Below are 23,295 nucleotides of genomic sequence, written 5' to 3' on the forward strand. Positions count from 1 at the left end.
TATTATGGAAAATTCACATTTTGTATGTTTTTGTACTTTCATTCGGGTCTCAACTGCTTCTAAAAACACAGCTGCTGCTTTAAAAAAAGAACACTTACCCGTTTTTTGGCAATAACTTAATGTTTTTTGATGCCCCGTTACCTAGCAACCCCAGCCCGTTACCTAGCAACCCAAGCTGAGTTCCAGAACATTTGGTTAGCTGGATTTACTGCTGTATGCGCTTCAAAAGACAAACATTTTGTTGTTGACTTATGATCCAGAAACAACTTGCTGTGTTCCTGTTGGTTGTGCAGGAGGCTCCACTTCTGCTTTTTAAATGCGTACGGTTGTATAATTGTTCATCTGTTTGCAGTGATTTTCATGTGCGAATGTGAACGTTGAGCTGGGGGTCATGGAAGCAGCAGCTTATCAGGATTTTAAGTGACAAGATGCCCCAAAATGGACAGAACTGACCAGACTAAAATGTCATTATCTAAGAATGGTTTTAGCCCATAAACCCATCCTAACCTGTTCAGAGAAGCATAATAAGTCACCTTTGAGCTGTCTGTAGCATCCTATATTAGCAATTAACCCAGGTAGCATCACTAGCATTACTAAAAAAGTTGTTTTTAGGCAGATCTTTACATTTATTCTGAGATTTAACAGGTTTAGAGCTCAAACGACTAAACCAGAGCAGCTGTTCATCCTTCCTGTTACTTCTGTACAGCGGCACATTGAGCTAGAAAGCTCAATGTGCCGCAATGTTTTCTGACTGTCACTTTAAATGACTCAGTTTACTACACTGCAAAAACACCAGTAACTTCTGGTGTACTTAATAGTGCAAATATCTTAGTACACTTGAATTAAGACAAAAGAAAATTACAAGTAACTGTTAAGGAAGATGTAGGAGCTTGTTTTAAGTCAATAATTCCTTAATATTGATGAAAAAGTTCTAGTTCGATTGGCAGATTATTTCACTTATAACGAGATATTTTCTCATGTTAGCTTCTACATATTTCTAAAAAGTTAGTTTGGTCTTATTTCAAATGAACTGAGATATTTGCACAATAAACTAAACCAAAATTACTCTGTTAGATATTGTGTTTTTACAGTGTATTTATAGTCTTTGTTGCTTCCATAAAGTTATATTTGGATTCAGGTGACTGTTTTAGTGTAACATCTGTTTTCATGAGGAGGCGTGAAGCTTTTTGGTGAAGATCTTTCACTCCATCTGCGTAGTTTAAGCATCTTATCACACAGGAATCAGTGATTTTATTTTTCTTTCTGTGAAGGATGTGGCTTTGCAGCGTCACAGATAAAAAAAAAATAGACATAACCCAGATACGTTTGTCCCTCCTCACCCCCTTCTTAACGCTAAGCTTGTACCGGCCTCTTGTTTCTTGGTGATATTTGACTGATCTGCCATCATTGCTGACCTTTGCCCTCCCGTGTTTTTTCTGTGTGCAGGTGTAGATGCGCCAGGCGCAGCGGGGTCTGGCCTCTGTGTCAGAGAGGGACGAGGCTCTCCAGTGAAACCTCGACTCTCTCTCACATTCAGCTCGAGCCGCGCCGCATCAGAAAACAGGAAGACACAGAGGCTATTTACTGAGGGGAAGCAGCAGAAAGAGGAGGAGCAGGAGGAGGAGCGATCATCACAGTGGGGACATTTTAGCCTGGTCCCCGCCCTCTGAACTCCTCTGCCATGACGACTGCAGTACAGCCCAGCGAACTGGTGTTTGAATTTTCCAACGGGATAGATGAGATGAATCAGGTATTTTCCATGAATGACTCGGCACTTGAAGCTTTTTGAAGATTTGTTTGGAGTACAAACTTGATCATTCATCTGTTTCACCCAAAATATTTTGCTTTTTTCCACAACTTCAATGTATTTCACTGAGATTCCTGGTGACGGATCAACAGAAAGTTAGCCAGAGTCGGGTAGTAAAAGGAAAAAATACAAGTTTTAGTTATTTACACTTTTTTGCCAGTGGAAAAGTTGCTGCAACTAATAAAAATACAGAAGTTTTGCCCACTTTTTTGTAAAATAGTCGATAGTGTATCAACTTTCACTTCACAGATTGTAATTTGGATTTGGGTCGAGATTTTTAACACCTGGATATGTGAATGAAAGCCGTTTACCTGCCAGAAGGTGAATCTTTTTCACAGCTGTTCCCTTTTTTAAAAACTCAATCCATTGTTTATTCCTTCTAGAAACAATAAAAATTAAGAAAATGTTTATTTCATAATTGTTGTTTCATAATCGTTTCAGCATCATGCATCTGACAAACAGCTGGATTAATACTGAGATTAAATTAGACAGGTGGACTCTATTTACTAATCAGGTGAAGGCAGTTTGTTGCACCTGATTCTAAAGAGGGCTAAATAATAACGTGCAGAGTTTTAATTGTAACTTTTTTCTTTGTGTCAGATAAAAATCCTATACAAAACACTGGAGTTTGGTTGCAGTGAATCCTGTCATCATATCAAGTTTTGCTGGATGATAAATTGTCCCTGAACTGATTGCGATGAACGATAAAGTTGTTGTTTTGTGACCATTTTCATGTAATATAATGCTAATAATGGCATAATAACGCACAGACATTTTCTCAAAGATGAATAAACTTTAAGTTCTAATGAACTGGATCTGGAAAACATTTTAAATGTTGAAAATAAATAAACAAAACAACAAATAAAGTCTCTGTAAACAAATAAAAGACTAGCTGAGACAAATCAGACTGAAAACTTTAGTCATCCAGTTTTTGACAGAAAGGGAGAAAACAAGTTTTTTCTTGTAAGTTTGTGAGTAATTAGGCAGAAAATTTCTCCTCCATGCCCACTTTCTTTTTACAATAGCCTTGCTGCTTGCTTTAAATTTGTCTGTGACTAGACACTTCATTTTTAAATATTTTTAAATAATTTAAAAGGGGATCAATTATTTAGTTGCAGTTGTAATTTTAGTTCTTTCATACCAAAACTACTACTGCAGCCTAAAAATGTTATTAATTTTTAGGTTTAACCAAAAATTAAACCTATTTTTTTTATTATTTTATTTTGGTTTAACTAAAAATTTTTAATTCTGCTATTAATTTTTAGGTGCAGAATTAAAAAAGTTGAAAGTCTTTTATGGTGATGACGTTACATTGATCGAATGCTCAGCAGCTGATTCAGTTTTCAGTTATTGTTTTACAACCAGCTGCGTTTTCTCCCAGCTTTTCCTGTCGCCATCTTGCAGACCAGCATAAGTAGCACCTTATTTTGCAGATGCCTGATGTAAAACTGCTCGTCTCCATCAGTTCGAAAGGCTAATAAATAGATTCATAAACACAAAGGATATAATATCTATAACTTCAGTGTGTTTTAGTTTTACAAACACATGGAGTCGCTCCAGTTAGCTCCTGTTTTTCCCCATTAATCATCGTTTTCGTTAGCTTTAGCGGACTGCAGCAGCCTTGCTCTGGAAGGCGGCGGAGGCTGCTGCTGGGAGCAGAAATGGAGAAACCTGCAGCAGAGTTGGGTTGCGTTGAGCGTGGGCGGCAGCCGGAGTGGGGCGTCAACCTGAACATGGTTGCAGCACAAAGGTTGCCGTTGCATTTACCTGACACATACTGTATTAGCGCCTGTGTGTGTTGTCATTGGAGCGATGAGCTGCATCGGTTATCTCCTCCCCTCAGCAGACGCTGGATCCTGTGGAGCAGGCTTGTTTGTTAGCGAAACGAGTGTTTATGTGCACCAGTATCTGCGTATGTTCATCTAGAGTGACAAGTTGTTACTGGATCCCTGAATAGCGCCGCGTCAGGCCCAACCTGACGGACCAGTTATGTCGCTGCTTGGAAGAGACGCAATAATTCACCTAAAAGGTCCCACATTGTTCCATTGCGACAGCTCTGTTGTTGGTAGCGCCCACTCAGCCTGTTGTGCAAGCGCCGTAGCTCTTTTTCAGCAAGTCATGGTAAAGCATCAGAATCCACCTCTTTCCGGTGGGATTTGGCTTTGGATGATGGTTTTAAAACCACAATAAACTCATTACAGCTGAGTGAAATCGCAGCTTCTGCAATGATTAGCTCTGCTATATTGGATGTGGAAGTCAATGAATAGCCTCTCCAGACTCGGCATGTGACGAATTTCAGCTTCTGTCATCTTCAACGGTTTTCATCTTATTTTTCTTGATGCTCAAAGAGATTTTATGTTAAGTAGGGATGTAGCAAGATTTAGTAAATATTAAAATATCGCAATATTTGTGACTGAAGTAAAGTCAAAGTGTTAGTTTTGCGTCTGGTAACGTTGGTTAAAGCTATTGTGTTAATATGAAGGTGTGTGCTTTAGTAGGGATTTCTGCAGGCTCTTAAGAAGTTATAAGATTAATAATCAGACCTTTAAAAGTTTTAAATATGCCCATATTTTCCATCTTAAGTCCTAAATTAATCCATTGCTGATTTTTTAAAATAGTTTTTCCCTCCCTCTTGTCTTTAAAAGCACCGCAGCGGCGTTTGTTGTGTTGTTTTCTGTTTTAGGAATTGATTTTTGACTTAGGTAAATTCACCAAACATGTGACCCAGTTTGTTTATTATATAATTACAAGCTCAATTTCTCATAGACAGTAAATATTCAAACAATGTTTCAGTTTTAAAAAGTAATTTCAGTGGTTTTTTGATTACTATGCTATAAAATATCAGTTCAAGTCACATTTTCTTTCTTAACTTGTTTGATAAAAAAAACTAAATATCTTATTAGGTAAGGGAATTACTGAGGTAACTTACTTTTAATTCACTTAGAGCTAAAATCTTTAAATTAACTTGTTCTAGACTCTAATCTTGAAGTAAGAAAGAAACTTTGACTTTCCAACTTGCTGGGAACAATTACTGATTTCAGAAGCATTAAATAAGTTTTCGTTATCTGGCAGCATTTTGGACGCTTTAGCAAAGTGACTGATAAAACATATCTGTAACTCAAGTGAGAATTATGTGAGCTAAAGAGCTTTTTCACTGTTTCTAATGACTGTGGACTTTATTTAAGGTGTATTTGCTGCACAAACTACTGATTTTACACAGTGGGAACGTTTTATAAGGCTTTTCTTCGTCAGTTATCACCGGAGCCGGTTTGGTTTTGCCTGAAGTTGGAAGCCTTGGTAGTCCATAGCTGGAAATGTTTGATCCTCCTACTGGTTTATTCTGAGATTTGTGGAGGATTATAGTGGAAGGAGACAGTTTGCCTACACAAATCATAGTATGTATGTTGATATCTCAGCAAACAGATGTTTTAAAACAGAGAGTTGTTTCTAAGAGCACCTGGACTGGTGGGTTAAAATAATAAAAGCCTTTAATTCAGAGAAAATGAGCTCACTTTATTCTGATCCAAAACTGATGGTAAGCAATCACTAAACCACTGGAGCTGATTTAGAGAGAACCACAATATGTCTGACCAAATCCAACATGGCTGCCTATAGTTTGAAGCTTGTTTTTCTCTTTATTTTCTCAAAAAGTAAATTTTTGCATTGCAAAGCCTCAGTTTCCCAAAAACGTCTTCTTCTATTTGTGAATAAAAACAAGAAAAAAAATAAAATAAAAATGTAGATTGTGAGTAGAACCCAAAAAATTAAATTCTTGTTAACCCATTTTCACGTCTCATGTGTTGTATGTATTAGGACAGCCTTAAACATCAACCGTCATTTTATTACCATCACTGGACGTATATGTCCAAATTCAGTCGCTACATCCTTTGTCATATAAGTATATTAAAACATAATACAAACATTAAAAACTTAATTTTCACATTGTGTTGTTAGGCTCTTTAAACAATTTCTGTAGAATAAGTTACTTAATTAAAAAGGATCAAATAAATAACAAAATAGCAAGATTTCAAGCTCCATTTTTACTAGCTTGTGTTTAGCGTTGTGGTTGCTAGGCGACAGGACATGCAGTGCGGTAACGGTGGGATTAAATCTGAAGACTTGACCTCCCAATGTCACAGCTGCTCACTTTGTTCTTCATGGATTTTTCACATTTTCTTTGACAATAGCTCCATGTTAGCTTGTCTTTGAGAGTGAAGCTAACAGCTAGCTTGGCAGAAGCTAGAAGCTAAGCAGAATTTTATCATTTTAAAACTTACAAATCTCAAAAGCATTATAGCAGTTTATGCTAACATTTCCATGTGACCTTCTAAATCATCATCACGCTTCCTTCCATTAGCTTTCATCAACTCTCAGAAGCTAAGGATTCTTTGCACGGGAAAAGTAGCGAGGAAATGTAGCAATCATATTAAATGCTAACATTTTAGTATTTCAAATTTTTTCAAAAATCATTAAGTTTAAGTAAAAAAAAGTAAAGTTTTCTTAAGACTGTACATGCCCTCTATGATCTTGATCTCATAACTGCTAGCTTTAGCCTCCGGGACCAGCTGGAGAGTTTACAAAATGTTCTGACTTTTGAGAATGGGCGGCTCCAGAACTGCTCCAAATTTCACAATGAGGATATTGAAAGCTTCAGGCAGTTGAAATCCATTGTGTCGGGGCAGGTAAAGCAGAAGAGAGAGGGGTGTGGGGAGGGAAACGGCCTGCTCAGATGCTGCTGCTTTCAAAGGCAAAATGGGGAACTCAGAAATGCAAATCAGCCTGATATTTATCACTGCTGTTCCCTCTACTAGAAACAGCATTCAGGCCATTAAAGAGGAAGGAGCAATTAAAATGTGAATTATGTTCAGCACAAACCATTTTAGCCGAAACCTTTGTGCTTTCTTCATGTCTTTTCAAACTGGTGAGGCCAGAGATGCAACAGGAAAGGAAAACATTTAGGATCAAAACAACGTGCAGAGACGGCAGCTCTACACGTTTTCATGCTCCGTCAGCGAAATGTTGTGGGATTTTGACGGGAGGAGGTGGTAGATGAGCTGCTGTCTCTGGACCAGTAGGCAAAACACATCTTTATCTCGCTCAAGGACAGAAAACATGAGTTAAGTCAGCCCAGGAAAATGTGGCAGCCTCAACGTCTGGCTATGATGGAGACAAAGATTCCCATTAATGGAAAACATTTCTGACTGGAACTGCAGTCAGAGCAAAAACATGCTTGTTTTTAATCCTCCAAGTTATGGTTGACGTCATTATTTTTTACAGTAACTATTAAAAATCATTGGTGAAATACCTGCTAAACATTTCAAACCGCTAACAATGAGCCGGTCTGTTAGCTTCCTGGTTAACCAGTAGCAGAAACGAGTGTACAGGCATGCAGTGGGATGCCACCATTCCTGCCTCCTCCCTCAGCTCAAGGCTGGACACCTGGTCTGCCCCCGAGGTCCCAGCCAACAATGAACACTTGTGTAAAAAGACACAGATACGCCTTTATTCCCACAGCTCCCACAGCACCTTTTTGTCTGTGTGTCTCTCTTAAACCGACCCATCACTGCAGGAATGTTGCTTTTTATTGATCTTCACTGAGTGGCTGAAAATGTAAAAAAGAAAAATCACATCTATGCAAGCTAGAAGAGCAGATGCTCTGTGTTCTCTGTGTTTAAAGCGAGAGCTTTCGGTCCAGTGATCTCTTAAAAATCAGTTTGTGCTTGGCCATGTGGGTGGGATTATTTTATTTTTAATAGTTTGTTTCACAATCTTTTGGACACTGAATAAAAACAAAGAAGTTGGTATTCAAACTTTAAATTTCAGCTGAGATTTAAAGTGTACTCTGCTGCCATCTGCTGGGCGTTTTTGGCTCATTTCTCAGATTAGCTCTTCCTTTATATCTACAAAATATGTTTATATTAAAACAGAAACAATAAAACCAAAACAAACAAACAAAAAGCCTAAAAGATTAAATAATAAACTAAGAAAACAAATGGAAATAAGACAAAAATTCTGACTAAAATTGTTTTTACCTTAAACTCAAAGAAATAATAAAATTATTCTATAAAATATTTGCTAAAGTTTGTCAATAAGTAAAACAAAAATGGACGCAAATAATAGAGTACATATTTAAACCATTGGTAGATAATCTTAAAACAAAGTTTTAAATAATATGTAATAAGTAAATAGTCAAATGCATAACTAAATGAACATAAATGGTTAAATGAAAAAATAAAAGTACTTCCATTGTGAGTAAGATGGTTTATATATAAAAAACATTATACAATATTTGCTAAAGTTGTCAATAAAGATAAAATAGACATAGGTAATAAAATTCTTATTAAAACCATTAACAGCTAAGTTTAAAATAAAGTTTTAAACAATAATATGTAATAAATAAGTAAATAACCAAATGCAGAGCTACATAAATGTAAATACTCAAATGGAGAATAAAATATTCTGTTATGTATGCCTGCTGCAGTAAAACAATTATTGAGATCAATTAAAATTATCTCAATAATGTACATTCTGATGATTAATATTTTTTGAAAGGCAATTATTTTGCTCAGACAGAGACTTTATTTATTCTTTCTGTTATATAATTATAAACTATATAATTTGTATATAGTTTATATAATTTCTGGGCATAAGTGAAAATCTTTTAATTTTCACTTTAAAAGCGCTCATGTAGGCGAGCTACATTGGTTTTATGTATTGTTTTTGGTTACTTTGGTTTTATGTATTGTTTTTGGTTGTGATGTTTTAAGTTGGATATTTAAAATATGTTCCAGGTCCAGTGTTGAGTCTTATTTAGAAAATTAAAGTTTATTAATATTCAAGAGGGCGATTACTGATATATCACTAGAAAATGGTTTAAAAACAACAATATTATTGTTTATTGCGATAATTTCAGGGACAATTTATCGTCCAGCAAAATATATTGTGACAGGGCTAGTTGCGACTAGTAATAATAATAATAATAATACATAATTCAGTTTATAATATTATCTTTTCGTGCTCTTCAAAGCACATCTTTCACATTTAGAGCAGAACATGACTCCCTTAATTAAAGAATGGAGTTACTTTGCCCTCACCAACCAGCCGCCCGGTGGCTGCCCGGCTTGACACGATCCCCGCTGGAGGAGCTCTCAGACGGTGCTTGTCTCCGCAGATGTAGCTCTACGGTTCGGCCCACCCTCCGCCAATTCCCCCGGTCCCTCCGCTCCTCCGCGCATCAGGCCTCGCTAAGCCCGAAATGAGACGGCGAGGTTAGAATTCCCAGAGCGTGGTGAAGAAGGTGCTCGCCTGCAATTCATATCTGATTCATTAACATTCATTTGGGTTTATATAATTTCTGGGCATAAGATTAGGTTCTCAGGAGAAGTAGGCCAGATCAGACAGCTGGTTCCCGTCTTCTTCACAACGTCCCAGCGGGCCGCTTCAACGCCACAGAAATGAGCTCTCTTCCATGCTGCGTGCCTCCACATTAGCTCAGGCTGAGTATGAATCCACAACGTCTTACTGCGCAATAAAAGAGGCCAGATTGGTTTAGAACTAGGGATCCAAACAATTAGTTGAAGATTAATTCCCGATTAATAGTTTATTGGATTAAAATGAGCTCAAATCGATTAAGTTTAGACCTTTAATGGTGTAGTTTGGCCTCCATCCAGCAGGGGGCGCTACTGGTCATCCTTAAGCAGAGCCGTTGGTACGAAAGCCAAGATGGCGGAGCCACACCAGAACGAGGAAGATAAACGGTCAAAACAGAGTCCGTTCTGGGGTGAAAAATACACTTTATGCGGTTCTGTTCTGAAATATAAACACTCGACAATCTTTAAATTTCACTTTAAAAGCGCTCAAGTAGGCGAGCTACATTACGGAGCAACGTCAACTTCTATTTCAAAAATTACTTGCAAAGTGCTAAAAATGATGTGTTACGAAGGTGAGCTAACCCAGAAACATGATTTCAATAAACCCGGTTGATTTTTAGGACTGTCATGGTGCAACGTTTTAATATTATTTTAAGAGCAGCCACAGACATTACTTTTATATGAACATCTCTCTAAGGATGAATTAATGTTTCTAGTATTCCATTTCTTATTTTTTGCATTTCTATTCAGCATTCTAAGATTACATTACATTGTTTTGTTATTTTTTATAAATTGTTCTAATTTTAATAATGTGGGGAAGACCACATTTTTTTCATTATTCAGTCAGTATTTAATAGAAATGATACAAAAATAATGTTGTAAGTTTTTTAAATTCAATTCAAAGTTAGCCCTATGAAGTAATTAATAACTTGCATCCCTAGTTAGAACATTAAACCGATGTTATGTTTCATTAATAAACCATAGTGAAGGAATTACTGTATGTTTTTAACCTTTTAATTCACATGCATGTCCAAGAGCCCCAGCAGAATCTCCTGTGTTATAATTCCTCATGTCTTATGCACACGTGTGTTTTCTCTGCGCAGTTGGACGACCCGTCAGTATTCCCAGCCGTGATCGTGGAGCAGGTGCCCACCACCGACCTGCTGCAGGTCTACTCAGGCCTCGAGTCGGACGAGGTGACTAACGGCATCATGGTGGACACGAGTCTCAGCGTGGTGGAGGGACCGTCCATCCTTTCAGAAGGAGTGGACCTCTCAGGTAAAGACACCACACTTTGGAAACATTTCACATAGACTGATAGATGTCAACGATGTTTCTCAGCTATAGTCAAATTTCGTAACTTGCAGCTTTTTATTTTGTTGTTTTCCTACTTCATGTTGCAAGTCAGGTTCTACTTGAGTGGTCTCTTAAATCTACATGTCTAGCATTTATCAGGCCTCGGTATGATTTGGAAAACTGAAGCCTTCTTCTGTGATTAATCACATTTTATTCACAATTTAACAAGGTTGTTTTGGTTTTGGTACCGTATTCCACTTAATACATTAAATCCTCGTTTGAAAATGTTCATTTGTATTTATTTGGGTTATTTTTCAGTGATATTAAACTATATTTGATCATCATTGATGAAACACTTAAATTTGAAAAAACTAGAGAAAATCTGCGACAGGTTGAACCTTTTTACAGCTCTATATAAAAGTGTCTAGATTTTGTGTTCAACACTATTACTGGAACTAATCTAACACAATTATTTCTAAACCTTTTGCAGTTTTAATTTAATTAAAATTAACTCAATAATTTCTATTCTGATGAGTAATATATTTTAAATAAAAATTTTGTTTACAGACTTTGTAATCTGTCTTATTTATTGCTTTTGGTTGTCATGTTTTATTTTGGAAATGTAAAAAATCTTCCATTTCCTTTGTTATATACAAAAATGAAAGTTTGTTTATTGAGAGGAAGAACTTTATTTTGCCATAATTACTTGAAATGAAAAAGGTATTAAAACAACAATATTCTAATTTATCACAATAATTACTGGGGTAATTTATTGTCCAGAAAAAATTTTGTATTGTGACAGACTTATTTATTTCATATGAAGCTTCCAGTTATGTTGCCAACATGTTATTTTGATGCATTTTTGTCTTTTGATGGACAGAAACGAGAGTTTCCCGAGCCGATGACAGCATGGAGACAAACGAAGCTGCAGCAGCTCTGCTGAACATGGAGTCTCCAAATAATATTTTGGATGAGAAGCGAATGAGTGAGTTCATTTGTGTTTATTTTAGGGCTGTAACGATTCATTGAATGATTCGAGTACTTCAAGTTTTGAAATAGAAGTTATCGAAGCTTCGCTAGATTATGTTTTACTGTTTAGCGCCATTTGTTCTGACCGGATAATTATTTGTGTTGCACAACGCTCTCACTTTCACCATTGAACTGTTGATGAATGCTAAGAGCTATTAGCAGCTATGGAGGAAGATGCGTCGTCAAGTAAGGGACACCTCTCTGCGTGTGTTGCAAAACAAAATGATTTATGTTTTCGCATCCACCTGAATAATGTGTAGTTGCGCCACTACACAGAGCCACACGCTGGGCAGCGCGTTGAGATGTAAACACCGCATATAATTGTTCGTTCACAAAGATAAATCATTCTCACCGCTCCACAACGCGACCTCTGAATTCACTACAAGTTATTCCTGCGGTTCAAATAGAGCTGCGCAACCAGAGCTAACACGGCGGATTTTAAACTCTTCCCTAGAGTTCTCCATAGGATCATAATTCCTCACAGTAAGTTGATGTAAATATCCATACAGGTCAGCCTGTGTCCAGTTTGAGTGAAAGGAGGTGCGCGCGATCCGCGCTGAAGTAAAGCAGCGGCAGCGCGCGAGGCAAAGCGCAGAGGCGCCAGCTGTGTGATTGTTCCACGTGCTGCTGGCTTTAAATGCATAAACTATAAATCTGTCCTTTAGGAATAAATCTGCTCTGCTAGTGAAATGCTAAAAGATAAAGAGACGCTTGCAGCCCGGCTTTTAAAAAGAAAAAAAAAAGAAAAAATGATTTGATTTTTTTTATTTATTATTATTTATTTATTTTCCTAGAAACGTAAACAGCAACGCTTAGCCTGGCGGCGGGGCTAGTAAAGCATGGCAGGCCGCCAGGCTTATAATACACTGGGGGAAACCCTGAAATGGGTGTTTCACAATAGCGATGGTGCAACACTGGAAACATTAGAGTTTAGATCGGCCCTAAAAAAAATCCAACGTGACAAATTAACTGTAAAGGCCCAAACCTGAAGTAAACCACACAATTATTTAAAAATGTGTTTAAAATACTTCCAAACCAGACTTTACTCTCTTTTAGGGCTGCCGTAAATGATTATTCCATCGATTATTCTTACGATTCATCAAGTAATCAAATAAAAAACTGTGATAAAGTAAAATATTGGTAAATTCTACCATAACAGCAGTGTTAATATTGGAAAGCAGCATCGGGCCAATTTTTCATATTTGCACATCCCTACAATTACTTAGCCTGTAACGATAATGGCTCCTTTTTAAGTTAACCTGGACAAAAATGATACAAAAATCTGAAATTATATTAAAATTAATAATAAATCAGTAAACTTACAAAGACACTTATAAAAAATGTCTAGAAACCAGTTTTTAGTTCATGTCTTCATCTTCAGTCACTTTAATAGATGAACTCTTTGCCCAGCCAATTGTAGCTTTTGTGTTCATGTTAGCGATGGGATTTGGCTCCTATGTCGTACATAAAAACATAAATGACAGCTGGACCGCCACAATGCGCTATGTTGCTAGCACTTAGCAACAACTCGGAGGCAAAAGTGAGAGTGTTGCGCAACATAATCAATCACCCGGCCAGAACACGGCTTGCTAAATAACAAAACATAATTTAACGAAGCTTTGAGGCAGATAATTTTCTCAGGAATTTTAACAATCGAATCATCAAGAATTGTTTCAGCTCTTTGTAGCATAACTTTCCCCTGTTTTAGCTCCTGCTTATTATCTTCCAGCTCTGTTTTGTTGCTTTCTAATCAAGAGTAATGATGTGGAAAAAAATAATAAAAGATAATTAGAAATATCAATTTTATAAAAAATCTTTTTCATACTTCGAACATCAGACTGAAAGTAATGTTCAGTAAATTTTAAAAAAAAGGAACTTAATTGTTTCTTTACTAGCACAGGTTTCTTTTACTATCTTAAGTAGCTACTAGAGAAAACGATTAATGACTCAATCATCAGTAGATTACTCGACTACTACAATAGACTACAGCAATTAATTTATTTCTCTGCTTTATGTAAAACAAGGTGTAATTCTTGTGCTTTGTTGCTGTTTGTGCAGTTCACACCTACAACCATCTGCTGGAGTCAGAGATGACGTACGCTCCACTCAGGCCAGACCAAATGGACAACGTTGCCCTGGACATGTCTCTGGACGAAGACACATCCTCCATGGATGAGATTTCTCATAAGATTCCCTTAAAACCTCAGAAAAAAACCAAAGGTAACGCCTTTTTTTCTCTAGTTAAGTTAATTTGTTGCAACAGTTTAGAGTAGAAGGTGATTACATGATTTTGTTGTGGCCTTTGACCTTCTAACATGCTGTTTCCCGCGTTGAATCAGTGCGAAAGCCCCGGGTGGTGCGTCCCTGCTCTCCAATCACAACCCCTAACTTGCCACTCAGGAAGAAGAGCAAAGAGGGCAAAGGTAAGCCTCACCAACTAGTCCACTTTTCTGTAACGAGCCAATAAAAATCAAGGTCTCTCCTCCTCCTGTGATCGCTCCGATTCCTCCTGTGGAGCGGGCGACCAGCTGCCCTCGGCCCCTGCAGTCCATCTGGGTTGAATCTGAGCGAGTTAATGGATGAGGGGATCGGGTGGTGTTGTGTTTCTCTGGGAAACAGGAGTGATTGCATGCTGGAGGGCACGCTGATGCTTTACTGATAGATGCAGGGGCAGCGCCGCTTTGTTTGGGCCGTCCATAACGACACAAAAGGGGGGAAGGGGTTTGGGACGTCTGGTTCAGCCGCACACGAATGCATCACTCTGTCACGTAGTCGGGGATTCAGGTGACTTCTGGGAGTGCTGCTGTTTTTAAACGCTGCCGGCCGCCAACGTCTGGCAAATTAGAGGAATCTACATCCGAGTTTTATAATTAATTCCCTTCCCAGGCCCACATGCAGACAAATCCCTGTCACAACAACAACGGGAAGAAAAGATAATAATTTCTCCTGCAACTCTGTGGTTTCTATATACAAACCAGATAAATTGGGGCTGAAGCAATTAATCGGTTTAGTTGTGAAATAATCATGAACTTCTCTTCAGAAACACAAAGTATTTTTGGTTTAGTTTCTTGTTCAGATATCTTAGTACACTTAAAAAAAGATAAGATAATTTATAAGTAACTTTTCAGAAAGACGCAAGAGATTATATTAAGTCAGTAATTACATAATATTGATGAAAAATCACTATTTCCACTGGTACATAAGTGAAATAAACTTAATACGTTTTCATCAATATTAAGAAATGATTGACTTAAAACGTGTTTCTTGCTGAAAAGTTACTTGTAAGTCAGTTTTCTTTTATTTCAAGGTATTAAGACATTTGCACTAGAAATACTTGGTGAGATTTTGTTTTTGCAGTGCATAGATCGGTAATCGGTAATTACCAATCGCTGTGATTACTGATAATTGAAGAAATAATGAACAGATCAACCCTTCATGGTATTGATAAGTCAAACAGAAAGGAAATATTTTTAGCTGCAGATTCGTCCTTTCAAATGATAATAATCAAGCATGCACTGAAGAAATGCTGTTGTTGTATTTATGCAATAAAATGTTTATATTTATATATTTAGTATTTATTTATTTATGTATTTTAATGTTTACAGTATATATGTAAAAAAAAGCTTTAATGCATCTGTTTTTTTTCTTTTTTTGTTTTGTTTATTGTTATGCAGTTATATTGACATGTAAACAGGCTTATGAATTCATATTCCACACGTAATGTGCAATTCTTTTAAAGACAAAAAACTAATTTGATCACAAAAAAACAAACAAGCTGCAGAATGTTTTTATTTGATTGTCTAAATCACATGGACCAAACTCGAGGCCAAATCTGGCCGCTGTAGCTTTTTATGAGGCGCTCCAGACTCCACTTCAAAAAGTCCCTTCAGTTTTTCACAAATATGCATAATTCACACAAAATCAACAATTTTACTGCAATTTGTTTTTTTCAAAATTGGTCAAAATCAAGTGACTTGTACCTCAGCTTTACTTGATGTCAAGTTATACTCTGTGATCGATAAGGTAATTAATTAAAAGTCACATTTAATGTCGTAAATTATCTCAAATATCGTAAAAATTCCTTACAATTATTTCTAAATTAGCACCACAAAATCTGTGAATCTGATTGCAAAAAAACCACAAAATCCTGGCGGGACTGATCAGTGTGGAAAGATGTTCATTATTTAATTTTAAGAATCACCTATTGAATGGTGAAACAGCTATTTATTGAAATTTTATCAGTTTATCAATACATTCTGGCACAACCGGCCCTTTAAGAACATTCAGGTCTTTGATATTGCCAAAATGAAAATGAGTTTGACGCCCCCGATCTAAATAAAGGACAGAATAAACACCAGCACTGATTGAAATCTGTGCCTGCATGTTGTAACCATGGACTGAAATTAGCCTCCTTAATTTGCAGGCAACACCATCTACCTGTGGGAATTCCTCCTGGCTTTGCTGCAGGATAAAAACACCTGTCCCAAATACATCAAGTGGACGCAGCGTGAAAAAGGCATCTTTAAGCTGGTGGACTCCAAGGCTGTTTCAAAGCTTTGGGGCAAGCACAAGAACAAGCCCGACATGAACTATGAGACCATGGGGAGGGCTCTCAGGTGAGCGCAGAATACCAATGAGCCACGTCTGCCAATGTGACATTATCATGCACACCAGCTCTCATCCAGCATTTAACCTTGAAGACACCATTTCCACTGATATGTTCTTATTAACACTCTGGAACGGCGGCTTAAATTTTTATGAGAGCCGTTAAACTTTAATCGCGATAATGTCAATAATTGGTTGAACGGACTCTCGCCTACTTCCTCCCCCAGGTACTACTATCAGAGAGGCATCCTGGCCAAAGTGGAGGGGCAGCGGCTGGTCTACCAGTTCAAAGAGATGCCCTCCGACCTGGTGGTGATCGACGACGAGGAGGCGGGGTCTGACGCCAACGCTGGCTACGAGAGCCAGAGGGCCTCCAACGGGCGGGGCGTGGTCCGCGGGGGGTCCAAAGGCCACGGCAGGGCGCAGCACGTGTCGCTGAAGCCGATGAAGAAAGAGCCCAGAGATGAATGTCTGTACCGGGAGGCGGACGGAGGTCCGGCGGAGCAGCTGCTCCATGTTTTACAGGAGAACCAGGCGCACGGCGTTCACGACGTCAGGTAGGAGAGCCGCGCGCCGACCGGACACACAGGCCCGGGTCAATAATCAATAAATCAGTTAATCACTGGATGAATTAAAACAAGCTCAGTCATTAACATCGGCATCATTTATCGTTTTTCTCTGTCTACCAAAAACTAGACGATAAAAATCTTCAGTCTGGTCTTTTGGTCGCAACTAAACCTTTATTTTGAAGGACAGTTTAGCTTTCAGAGAATTTATAATTCATTTTATTTTTTAAATTGTTTAAACCACAGTGGAAGAAGTGAACTTTGGACGAAACAATTAAAATCCATTCCAAATAAAAACTCCTGCTCAGTTAACTTGTTTTAATTTTCCAACTGAGTACAAAATGCTCAGTCAGTCGTAGTTTTGTAACTTCTGTTTCTCTCTCTGTAGTTTTAACGTTGGGTTTGTTTTGTGTTGCTTTGTTTGGACTCCACTGCCTGCATCATGAACGCTTCATCTTTCCTGTGATATTTTGCAGGTTGGAAAAGCTCAGCAGTTAGGAAACGGAGAACAGAATAATAATTCATACAGTGGAGATATCTGTGTTGTTTGTTACAGTAGTGGTGAGGACAGGACTTCCTGTGATGCACTGGCTGCATTTCTCAGTAGGGTTTAATAAAAGTAAATATAGATATCCATGTTTCCAAAGATGTAGGCTGAATATTCACCTTGGTTATTCATCAGGATTTATATTTTAATTTTAAAAGTGGATAAAAGGCTCAGAATAAGCAGATGAAAGATGATTTAAAATGTCTTATTTCAGGGGCACAGCTTCAGTTTTGGCTTCACCTGGGTCAAATTTAAATTCAAATTTAATTGAATAATCTAAAAACTAAAGAACAGATAAACCTTTCACTGTATTGATTAGTCAGGTATTTTTTTAGCTGCATTCTTTGCTGTCAGATTTTAAAGTTTGTCCTCATATTTTTCATGGCTGTAGAGAAAAAAACCCAGATAAAAACTGAGCTTTAATCATTTTGTCTCCTCAGGACCATCAGCAGTCCCGTGTCGTTACCGATGGTTCTGACCTCCTCCGGCTCCCTCCAGTCGGTTCCCCTCACCGTTCTGGCTAACGGCGACTCCTGCCACTCCTCGCCTCCTCGGGTCATCCTCCACACCGTTCCCTCCGCCGCTGCGGGGGGAAAAGACGTGCTCACCATTCAGACGGCGTCTCTCGCCGGCGGCGCCGCCGGCCTGCAGGACGGCCTCCCGCAGCAGCTCCTGGTCACCAATCTGGGCTCTTCCACCATTTCCTCCTCGGTCTCCTACTGCTCCTCCCCTCCAGGAGTCATCAGCTCCGCCGGCTCGGGCCTCAACGGCCTGCCCCGCCTCGTCACCATCAACACCAGCGGCGGGCACGCCATGGTGGCGCAGCAGCCGGGCACCGTCATCGCCACGGTGCTGAAGTCCAGCGATCTGTCGGCGCTGCAGGTCAAAGAGGAGATGCTGGACTCCAGCTACTTCCAGTCGATGGTGAACGGCGACCCGTCGCTGGCGGCGCACACGTTCGACAAGGAGGAGATGGAGGCCGGCGAGGCGGCGCTGCAGTACAGGACTGTGATCATCGATACCAGTCAAAGCCAACCCCAGGCGCCGGCGAGCGAACCTTTAATGAACGGACGTTACTCCCAGAGCAGCAGCCCCGGCGAGGGCTTGACCCCGGTGGAGGAGCTGGAGGTGCGCGGGGAAATGTCCCTGCAGCCAGAGCCGGGCGTCAAAACCCTGCAGGAGCTGCCGCTCTCCGTCCAGCTGCCTGCAAACTTTATCCAGATTAAAAGTGAGCCTGCAGAGGCTTAGGGCCGCGGGACTCTTTCAAAACACACAAAGAAATCGAAATTATTTTGACCACAGACTCGATATTTTCCTTTTCCTACCACAACGGTCTGATTCCAACATCAGAAGTGAGGGAACTTGCAGCATGTTGCTCTTAAAAGTCGGTCAGTTCAGCCTCAGGATTTATTGTTTACTCACATGTTATGTGACCATGTGCCTAATTTCAAAAAATCTAGGGAGCGATTAGCATTTTGTTGTTTTTTAAGAAGTTAGCTTTCACAACAAGGATTATTCCGTGTAGATAAAAAAAATCCCACAAATCCAAACGTGGGATCAGTGTCTACGATGAAAAATGTGCCAGTCAAGTTTTTGTTTTTATTTTCTAACCTTTGCATCTCATCGGACTAACGCTGTCGGAGGACAACAAACCAAAAACCAGGACTGAATGCCAAACGGTGCAACAAGAAGGGACGCAAGTTTAAGTAAAGAGTGCCTTATGAGATGTTTGCAGAGAGAATTACTGTTTATTTTAAAGACAAGGAAGTTAATGTTCATTTATTTTGAAACAGACAGAGTAGGTGTGCATCTACTCTCTGTCAGCCCTGAGATTAAAACACTGTTAACATGTAAAAGGGCATTTTTCTGTGTGGAGCTGCAGACCGGAGGGCACAGCAAGAAAAGCAGAATAAAAGTGATTTATTTCCATTTCTCCCTCTGATGCTCCACGGTTCAAGTCCTGTTTATGTAAAACAATATATATATGAATTTATAAATAAATATATATATACTGTATGTAGACGTATAATATGCAATTGAGATTGAATTTTAAGGCCACAACAAATTTATTTATTTTATTAATTCCTAAATTCTGTAAAGAAAAGGCACATTCGTTTTATTTTTACGTGTAAACCTGAGGGAAGATGAAAAAGAAGATGCAGGAAGCCTAAATGGCTTTTTTTTCTTTTTGTATAGCTTTCGATATAATCAGCTTTGTTTAGTTTTTTTTTAATTTCTGGTCTTGAATGCTCAGCGCGGCATCATTATTCTGCTGCTGTGAATATCTGTTAAACATTTACTGAATGAGCTTTTTGTTCCCTCTTTTCAGCGGATATACCTCTCTCCTTTTTCCAACAGTCGAGGCTGTGCTTTCAGAACTATTGGATTTTATATTACACAGAGTATCAAGTGTATCAGTCAATACTGATTTTCTGCTTAGAATCTAAAGTTTCTACATTTGTTAGGAACAAAAAAATCCCCGACTTTTTTCTCCTTTTTCTGTGTCTCTGGTCAGAGGAAGTTTGTGCCTTCTTCTTGTTTTTCTGTCCTGTTTGGTTAAGAACTCCCTTGTTTCTGTTGGGGATGAAGCCATATTGATCCCGAGTCGCATCGCGGCCCAATCGGCTGTTTTTTCCGGGTCGGGCCGAGCCGCAGAGCGAGGAAAACTCGGGACTACCTGACCTCCATCGTCTGCTTTACAAACTCACCAGAACCAAAGAGGTCCACATCCTGCAGGCACTCTGAATGTAAAACACGCTGGCACAAAAATGTTTCGACAATCAACAAATACACTGGGTTATATTTGCATTAAAATCTGACTTTGTTAGGATTATCTTCATATGTATTCTTATATCCTGTCTTTTATTTTTTTTCCTAAAGCACTGTTGTCTGTGAATTGTTGAGGTATGTCCACTGCATTTTGTTTTGTTGCTTCTGTTGTCTTGGGTTGTCATTGGCCTCCTTTTATGCTGAACTTAGACTAGATTTTTAAGAAAAAGTCAATATGCTAATTAAAAAGAAAATCTCTCTACATTATTTGCTGCTGTTTTATTTTCTGCAAGAGAAGTAATTTTAAAAATGATTGAAATCTGAGAAATGTCACTAAAACAGGATGTAACTTTATAATAAAAACTATATTTTATATTTATATACGAAACTAGCTGCATTTCCAACAAACGCATAATTGCACAATTTGACATATTGAAAATAAATTTGCTTAATGAAAATGTCGTTTGCATAAAAAAAACTTGTAATTTTCATGTTTTGGCTTTTCGGTCTTATCAATAGTTTTTTTTTTTTTTAATAGCGAAATATTAACGTTTTGTGAAAATTTGCTATAGAAATGCAGCTACTGTCACATGTATGACAATCAGAAAAAAACTAGAGCTCCTCAGCCTCTCAGTGCTAACTAGAAACAACCAATCAGAGGCAAGGGCTGGGTATTAACCTTATCAATCAAAATCTCATGAGGGCAGCAGCTAGCACAGCATGTTGTGAATGCTAAAGCTAGTTAGCATGACGGCAGATAAACGGTTTTCTCGAGGATAGCGAAAAGACCTGCTTCCTGGCTCTGATTGGCTGGTTTTGAACGTGAGCGGCGCATTTCTTAAGATAGCAGCAGTAGTAGCTCAGTTTTCACACGTCTCATAACATTTTCAATAATATGTAACAAACAAACAAAAGCCCCGTTGCTTATAAAAGTTACTACAGCTTTAAACTCGGATACAACACATAGCGGTTAGCTAGTCCATCGGTTTCCACTGTCGACATAATGAAACCGTTTCTGCCGTGAAAGCTCAGTGGTACTGTCGGGCCGCTGCAGCTTCGGGGGACATTTGATCGCATGGTGTTTAAAAAGAGAAAGTAAAAGCTGCTGTAGGAAACTGGATTGGAGCCATTAGCAGTCCGGAGACTGATTGGACTGTACTTAAGAGCACTGCTGCTTCTCCAGTTGCTGTGGGTGGTTGAATACATTAGCATGTGACATGCCCGCAGCTGAAGACAGCCGCGTCTGTCAGCACAGCTTGCATAGTGAAATGTGTGTGTGTGTGTGTGTGTACTAAGTCTCTGTTTGGTGAAAGAAAAGGTTACACAGATTCTTTTTCAGCATGTTAATGTGTTTATGTGTGTGAAAGTGTCCATGGCTGTATTGTTCTTTCCCGTCTCAGGTTCTGACCTGCCTGGGTCTATAGTGGCTGATTTCGCTTTAAGAGGTTTAGTCTAAGAATAGACAAATAATATAAATAAAACGCACACGTTTGAAACATGTTTTTTTCCCCTAAATGTATTTATGTTTAACTTGATTAATTGCTTACAGTAGGCTCTGAGCCAATTTCCATTAACCATAACATTGCGAAAATTGAAATTACAAAAATGTATTCACTTAATGGAAACAATCCAATTTCGAAAAAAAAAACACGTTTTTGCTAAGGTGAGGTGGGTTTTGGCTAGATATGTTTACAAAAACTGCAATGGGGAAAAAAAAATTCACGTCAGTATGCGTCACGTGACCAACTGGCGAAACCGAAGAAGAGGACAAGAAGTAGTGGGAGTGGACCAGGGGTCACCAACCTTTTTGAACCTGGGAGCTACTTCAGGGGTCCAGAGCAACACGAAGGGCTACTTTTCTTGGCTCAGCCTTTATAACAATAATACATATGATTACATGCCGTCTAATAATATTAATGTTAGGGACTATTCACAATAGTTATCAGTAATTATTACCATGGCAGCTATGGTTAATTGCTATTACGTGATAAGAAGCTCTTAGTTCAGTTTTAAGTTTGATTCCCTTTCTTAGCTTTTCTGTGTGATTCTAAATTTCCCACAAGTGACTGACAGTCTGGATTACTGCAGCTGCTGGACGCACTGTGAGATTTTCCTTTAAATAAAAAAATAGAAAAGTTATTGTATATTTTTATCATCCCTCTTTATTATTAACAAATTGTGCAGAGGAAAAAATGTCCGACAGATTATAAGGTAGCACAAAACTATCCCTGCACCTGACCTGTAAGTGCGCATCTCTCCAATGCGCATCATGTGCGCGTCGCACAAAACCAGCGCAAACTTAAACCACTAAAGCAGCGAAGCCTTTTTAACACAAACGATACTAATAAGTACATGGAAGCGGAGCCGACCTGTGATCCACGGAAAGAGGAGGATGTTGATCCAGGTTCAGGTGTCAGACGTGCAGAGGAGAAGAAGGTGAAGCAACATTGTTTGCTTAGTTTTTACTCTTGGAAAACGTTTCAACTAGATTAAATTGTTTAACACACAGTGTTAGCGCGACGCTAAGTAGGAGCGGCAGATGTCAGCTAACGGGTGACCCGCTAACTGTCCGGTTCGGGAAACATCAAAAAGCTCATAACCGGCGACCCGTCAGAACCGAACACGGTAAAAAGCTCAACCGGAATCCGAACCACTTCTAGAACTGCGGGAGGTTCAAACTCCGCTCATTCAGTGTTAGCTTACAGAAAAAGCGCCGAGCCGCCAAATAAACAAAAGCRAACTGACCAATAAGATTTAAGCTTTGGGTGCCCTTTGACCCCCACAGACTCAAATGTGCGCTACGTACAAGATGTTTTGACGCATAATATATATATTTTTTTCTCCACAATTTTGTTAATTGTAAAGAGGGTTCGATAATTAAAATTTCAGAATTGTAATTTTTTTTTTTACTTCAAGTTAAAAAAAAAATAAAGACCTTAGAGCTGCTCCCACTCTAAGGTCAGCAGAGAGCGAGAAGCAGGCGCTGCTGCCCTCCGATAACATTTATGCATACAAATTTACATTTTACATTTTTTTTATAATTAGCTTTTTTTTAAAATTCTGAATATAAACAAATTTTACTACTTCAATGTAAAAATATTACATAATTTATTTGGCAATGCTCCCTAATGAGAATGGCTATTTTTAGAACTTGCCCGGCGGGCGACTGACAAGGGGCCCGCGGGCACCGCGTTGGTGGCCCCTGGAGTGGAGTATGCTATGGGAGTATGCTATGGGAGTATGCTATGGGAGTATGCTATGGGAGCATGCTATGGCAGTATGCTATGGGAGTATGCTATGGGAGTA

The 23,295-nt window shown here is 38.7% G+C and overlaps 2 protein-coding genes across 5 annotated transcripts in view; one reads left to right on the top strand and one right to left on the bottom strand.

Moving 5' to 3' along the window:
• elf1 (E74-like ETS transcription factor 1) overlaps positions 1–20,256 on the top strand; it is a 66,053-nt gene extending 45,797 nt beyond the window's left edge. For 3 of the 4 annotated variants that reach the window (XM_008420596.2, XM_008420599.2, XM_008420598.2), the window contains 8 exons: positions 1,447–1,750; positions 10,281–10,455; positions 11,354–11,458; positions 13,561–13,722; positions 13,842–13,925; positions 15,926–16,118; positions 16,335–16,664; positions 17,661–20,256. In XM_008420596.2, the coding sequence (XP_008418818.1) occupies positions 1,682–1,750; positions 10,281–10,455; positions 11,354–11,458; positions 13,561–13,722; positions 13,842–13,925; positions 15,926–16,118; positions 16,335–16,664; positions 17,661–18,468 (1,926 nt within the window). In that variant the 5' untranslated portion in view covers positions 1,447–1,681 and the 3' untranslated portion in view covers positions 18,469–20,256. Of the gene's footprint in view, positions 1–1,446; positions 1,751–9,529; positions 9,750–10,280; positions 10,456–11,353; positions 11,459–13,560; positions 13,723–13,841; positions 13,926–15,925; positions 16,119–16,334; positions 16,665–17,660 lie in introns of those variants that run through there. The other variant, XM_008420600.2, reaches the window with a different exon arrangement.
• Positions 1–23,295, bottom strand: part of tnmd (tenomodulin) — a 155,308-nt gene that overhangs the window by 29,764 nt on the left and 102,249 nt on the right. The window lies entirely within an intron of this gene.

The sequence above is a fragment of the Poecilia reticulata genome, linkage group LG10 (assembly GCF_000633615.1).
Source record: "Poecilia reticulata strain Guanapo linkage group LG10, Guppy_female_1.0+MT, whole genome shotgun sequence".
Lineage (NCBI taxonomy): Eukaryota > Metazoa > Chordata > Actinopteri > Cyprinodontiformes > Poeciliidae > Poecilia > Poecilia reticulata.